A 5737-nucleotide genomic window follows, 5' to 3' on the forward strand; every position below is an offset into this window, starting at 1 on the left:
TTTTTATTTAAAAGAACTGTTAGACCTCCATAAAATAACAACAACAACAACAACAACAACAACAACAACAAAAACACAACAATAACATAAATGTAACTATTTTATATTACGTCACAGTCGCTATATCCATCCGCCCTCTGATTGGACGGCGTCTGTTTACGTAGCAACGGTCCGGAAGATGTCGCTCAGCCCAGTCCTAAAAAACTTCCGCCTTAAGTTGTAAAGAAAACACAGCAGCTAAAAGGCAATCGACGGCGGAACCAACCCATTTAAGAAGCCAGACCAAAGGTAGATACGAGTACACACTTGACACGCATATACCGACTCACACAAACGTCCGTAAGCAGTTAGTTGACGCGTTTTGGCGCTTCGGCTGATAGAAATCTCCAATTTACTGTAGCTAGCACGCAAGCTACGCCGATAACTGCTAGCAGTTCGCTACCATCGATTTGTCGGCCATAGGCCTCAATTGGGTGTCTTTACGGGAGGATCGCAACACATTTGTATCCGTACCCAGTGAGCTGTCGTTCTGATGGTGGATTAAGAAAGAGTATCCCCTTAGATAAAACGACAAACCGCGGTTAAGGGTGCAGCAGCTACTTTGTTAGCCACATCCAGTGTGCTACTTTTAGCCTGTCGGGTAGCAAGCGTCAAACACTGGCTCACAAACATCATCGCACTGTATGTGGTAGATTGTTTTGGGCAGGTAATGAAAGGCACTAGTAGCTGATTGAAAAGGCTAGCTGAGCTGAGCTGCGCTGTGTTCTTGCTCTTTAGATTAGACGCTTAGAAATGTGTCAAAACAATTGCTTGTAATTTGCATTATTACACGTTTAAGTTGCCTTTTGGTCACATTGGCTTTGCCAGGTAATATTACTGTGCCACTCCCCTCCTCCAATTTTAACCAATAAGTCATCCCATCCTGTTCATTCGTAAGCGACCTTGTGTTATCTTGATATATGTCGAATAAGTTGGCTAATGAGTAACAATGAAATGCTGTAAATGCCTCAGATATTAGGTAATGCAGATTCACTGTCACGGTTTATATTTTAACTGTAAAATGAGCTGTTAAGTAAATACAGATCCAACTGTTTTAGTACCAATGCCAGAGCTTAAACTCCTGGTATTTGCAGATACGACGTATCCAGTACATTTAAAATCTTAACACCCCACTACTATGTGCTCGTGGGGATTTTACATGAGCCCAGGGACTGATGTCAGCCGTCAGCAGCCACCCGTAACTCAACGAATGTAACTTATAGCTGAGTTTTCTGACACTGGATTGGTACCCAGTACTGACACGGAGGATCAGATCTGTGTATGTTTATGAATAACCAAATATAAGAGAGGCTCATTAAAAAAAATACTGTACTGGTTAAATATGACCACCAAACCCTTCTGTTGTGTTTCATTTTTTGCATCCAGGCTCTTGTCACTCTGGAGCTCGTGTGGTTTTCAGAGTGTGTGTGAGTGTGTGTGAGTGGGTGAGTGTATGTGTGAGTGTGTGTGAGCTTCAATTTCCTCCTCACCTTTTCACCAAGAGCTGCTCCTCCCTGGAGGATGACAATGGAGGAGATGAAGAATGAAGCGGAGACAAACTCCATGGTATCCATGACGCTGTACGCCGTGATGTACCCCGTTTTCAACGAGGTAAAACCCCTCATGACACCTTTTTTTTTAGTGAATTTGCCCATTAAATCCGCTGTGTTACGTAGCAAAGAAAGGGGCAACCGTATATTAATTAATGCATCATTATAGAGGGTCAGTCTGTAATTTAGGCAGGTGAACATAAATATATTGTATGACTGATTACCACCACAGTTTTAATGTAGACTAATGTATTCGACATTATTGATTCTGAAGTAGAATTTAAAGTTATTATATATATATATATTATTGTTTTAGACTGATCAAAATCTACTTTTGTGACAAACAAAAAGGGCAACTAGACTGTAAATGTTAAAATACACACTGTATTATTTAACAAATTTCCTCAAAGGATATTTGATATGTTTGCTTAAGTGAACTCACAGGTAAATCCAGTTTCTGTGACCGTCGTTCCTTTGAATCGCCTGTGTGGGGCAGTAAACATACATCCAGCTAAGTTGAGCCCGTTTTGATGGAGCAGTTCGGGGTGAATTTAGGACACAGCTGCATTTTAAACCCTGCAAGTTCAAGTCTAGGTGACACAGCCATTATAGCCACAACGTGTCCATATATATATATATATATATATATATTATAACTATATATATATATATATATATATTATATTTATATTTTGATTGTAATAATATGTGTTTTCTCTTTTTATTTCATTAGCTGGAGAGGATCAACCTATCAGCAGCTCAGACGCTCAGAGCAGCCTTTCATAAAGGTAAGACAATGGATCAAATGAAGCGTAAAAGAACAATATTAGCACTCAATGTGACTTCCTGTCATATGGTTGGTTTAAATCTAGGCTGCATCCCAGTTCCACATTTTGTAATAGTACAGTTTATCTGAAACTCTAACCAATGCTCAGACTAAGGTTCAGTTCCTTCATGGACGCTGACAGGATAATATATATATATATACACACTGGCTGTGACTGTGGACTCTCTCTAGTTTTAGGACAGCCATAACACACCACATGTTTGGTGTTGTATTGGAAGTTTCCCATTGTGGGACTATTAAAGGAATGTCTTATTCTTATCTTATCTTGCCTGATGCAAATTACAGTTCATTGCAAATGAATCGGAAGAGCGTAACATTATATAATATATATATATATAATATATATATATTATATATATATAACAAAAGCCACAGATCCCCACATTTTAGAAGCTTGAAACTTGGACTCTTGGATTTTTTGGGTCTGTAAATGGATCTGTAAATATATCTCTATATATTCCCTCACTAGTATGTCAGTAAATACCGCACCTGTGAATTGATAAGCTTTTACTTCTTTTAAAAAACAAGTGGCTATATTAGACTACAGAAGTCGACATTAAACAGCAGCACGCAGAACAAGGAGACTTATCTACTCAGTAGTCCGCTTTTACAGCGTTGTTGTGTTTATACTCACACTTTTGCAAACTATTCTTAACTCAAACTTTCCAACTTGCTGATTTTAATAACAAGATTTAGGTCATTGGAGTCTTGTGATGTGGTGTAGTCCATTTGTAGCCATATAACGTGAGCTTTTTACTTCTGGCAATCGCATTTACACTTAAAAAAATCATAAAAGTGGTATTAATTTGTTAAGATTATCTTGCTGAACAAAATTTATAAGTATCGTATTGTTTTGTTCACCACAAATTATATTTTCTGCATTAATCCAAAATGCAATAGAAAAATCCCACTGTCTTTTTGTTGAAGGAACCACGGCGATGCCAACTTCCGGGTTAGCCTACAATATGTCTTCCCTGTAGCAATATTTCTTTAAGCATTTTTTGGGCTATTGTGAGTTTAACAGCATTTGACTATACTTTTACTATGGTGTGTTTTAAAAAAAGACTTTTTTCAGTCTAACAAATTAAGCATACCTTGGTTGAATTATCATCTTGTGCGGGTGGTATTTACTTCGGTCAGGGTCTTCCCTGTAGATGTGCTCCAGAATATTAACCCCTGACACCCCGTTCCACTGAGGCAGGTGAAACCTCCCACTTGGCTCAAAATGAATCTTGGGGAAAATATGGTTCTCAATGAGGAACACCCCCGTCTACAGGACGGGGCACAACATGGAAAGACGGAAAGAGAATATGCATATTAATAAATAGCAAATATTTGAATATTTATGTAATATTTGTATTCCTCAAATGCCTGCCAAAAACACCCTACATTTGGATGCTGCTGTTGGAGCATGTTCATCACAGACATCAGGTTGTTGTGTTGGTATGGCATTATAATCTCATCTATGTCGTTCAACAGGACGTAGCGGGACCGGTCCATGGATCTGTAAATGCACTCATTAAGCGTGATCATCTGTCCAAAGTAGTGCACGTCCCCACCGCTCTCTGAGAAGAGCCAGCCTCGAGATGGATTCAGATGTTTGTGAATGGGCCAAGGAACCATCTCCACGAAGCCCTCCTGACTGTAGATCTGCAACAGGCGGTTGAGTTCTGGGCCGCAGCTGGTGTTATAGATCACCACTCTGTCCACACCTATCAGCCTGGGACGAGATGAGGCTAACGTTAAATGATTGGTTCACCCAAATTAAAAAATAAAACAAACATGTCATTTAGCCCAGGATTAGACATATGTATTGCTGAGAGTTCATCCAAATAAAATGGAGATGAGCAAACTGTGGTGCTCACAGCACTGAATAATTGCATTAAAAACCTGCCATTTGAAGACAGCAGAAGCAAGCTACAGAAACACTGACATATTACTACCTTTTAAGTTGCTAACTTTTTTCGTTATGCTATATGGGTTGCACTGACACACGTACACCAAAACACGTCAACTGACATCTGAACCTCATGCAGCCCTGTGATGCCTGCCGTTGTGTTTAGTGGTGTCGTGGTTTCAGTGCACGTCCACACTCCCTGTGAGTACTGCAGTGACAGTGGCTCAACTCCCAAATGTTCTGCAGTACAGTAAGTTTGTGCTTTGAGATTTATCTGGCAATTCATTTCTGCAATTTCAGCAATGCTTTAGAAATTAGTTTCGCTCTCAGCATTCACACTGCAGGAAATAATAAAATAAAATTTCTAGTTTGACAGTGTGATTTGTGGTATTGTTGCTGTGCTGACCTGTACATCTCCAGGGTCTGTGCAAACTGAAGCACATTGTTGTAGTCTCCAAACAGGTTGGAGATGCAGACTGTGAAGTTCAACTTTTTCTCCCTGTTCCCCTCAGTCTTTTTGTTTCTTATAGGAAGCCAAATTTGGTTAAATACCGTCTGTCTGTCTGGCTCAGTCAGAAGAGTAACATGTGTGGCATTGCAGTTTTGAGGAATCTGACACATGAAATCTGTAGTGACGAAGGGAAAACCAAAGCTTTCCGGGTGTTGTAAAATCTTAGTTGGAGTTAGAGTTGGAGTTGATAAGTGGCCGTCACAGCAGAAAAGACAGTAAAGAGGTTGGATGGAGTCTGTCCTTAATAACCCAATGATGCGTATATCAAAGCCATTCACTCTGTGGTCCATGAAGGCTGACACTAGTAAGTGCTTAGTATTGTTGAGGGGGGTGATGGTCTCCTCAGAGATGTAGAAGGGGCAAATCTTTGCAGGCCCACACGGCTTTGGGGTGGACCTGTATATCCTAGGTGTTCTCACAGTGATGAAGAGGAGGAAGACAAAGGTAGCAACGAAGAGGAAGAATAACTTCCTTTTTAATTCTTTTGTTTTGTCCATCCAGCCACAGACGAGATTGATTCCCAACCTGGGGCAGAATAAGGAGTCAAAGTTAGAAAGATTACACATTTGAAGAACAAGCCAAGCTGCCATTACTGCAATATACAGGTGTGAATGCGATCACAAACTCTTAATGTCAAATAAAAGTTTCATCCTATCATTCGTTTTTCCTCTTGAGGGGAACATGTATGTTTGAACTAAATTTCATGGCAATCCACACAAGAGTTGTTGAGACCTAAAATTGATAAAATCGAAAAAATGTTAACCATAACAGTTGTTTATTTTTCAGTTGAGACCACAATGGTCCCTAGAGCCACATTGCTGCAGTGGATAAAAATAACTGAGCTCAGGGTTTAAATTATAGCTTCAAAATGTAATTTAAGATAAGATAAGATA

General features: G+C 39.7%; 1 protein-coding gene and 1 long non-coding RNA gene across 2 annotated transcripts in view; one reads left to right on the forward strand and one right to left on the reverse strand.

Annotated features, from left to right (window-relative positions):
• LOC118337104 overlaps nucleotides 1–5737 on the reverse strand; it is a 9985-nt gene that overhangs the window by 2555 nt on the left and 1693 nt on the right. Inside the window, exons 2-4 of the mRNA XM_035673969.1 lie at nucleotides 4740–5369; nucleotides 3826–4156; nucleotides 3531–3706 (exon numbers count right to left, since the gene is read on the reverse strand). Coding sequence (XP_035529862.1) covers nucleotides 3531–3706; nucleotides 3826–4156; nucleotides 4740–5341 — 1109 coding nt within the window. The 5' untranslated portion in view covers nucleotides 5342–5369. The remainder of the gene's footprint in view (nucleotides 1–3530; nucleotides 3707–3825; nucleotides 4157–4739; nucleotides 5370–5737) is intronic.
• On the forward strand, nucleotides 150–2356 carry LOC118337107. Its single transcript, XR_004797139.1, has 3 exons — nucleotides 150–288; nucleotides 1426–1650; nucleotides 2323–2356. It is a non-coding gene; the product is annotated as an uncharacterized LOC118337107 (long non-coding RNA).

This window comes from Morone saxatilis, unplaced genomic scaffold (genome assembly GCF_004916995.1).
Source record: "Morone saxatilis isolate NCDOM2014 unplaced genomic scaffold, NCSU_SB_2.0 Contig3, whole genome shotgun sequence".
In the NCBI taxonomy this organism is placed as follows: domain Eukaryota; kingdom Metazoa; phylum Chordata; class Actinopteri; family Moronidae; genus Morone; species Morone saxatilis.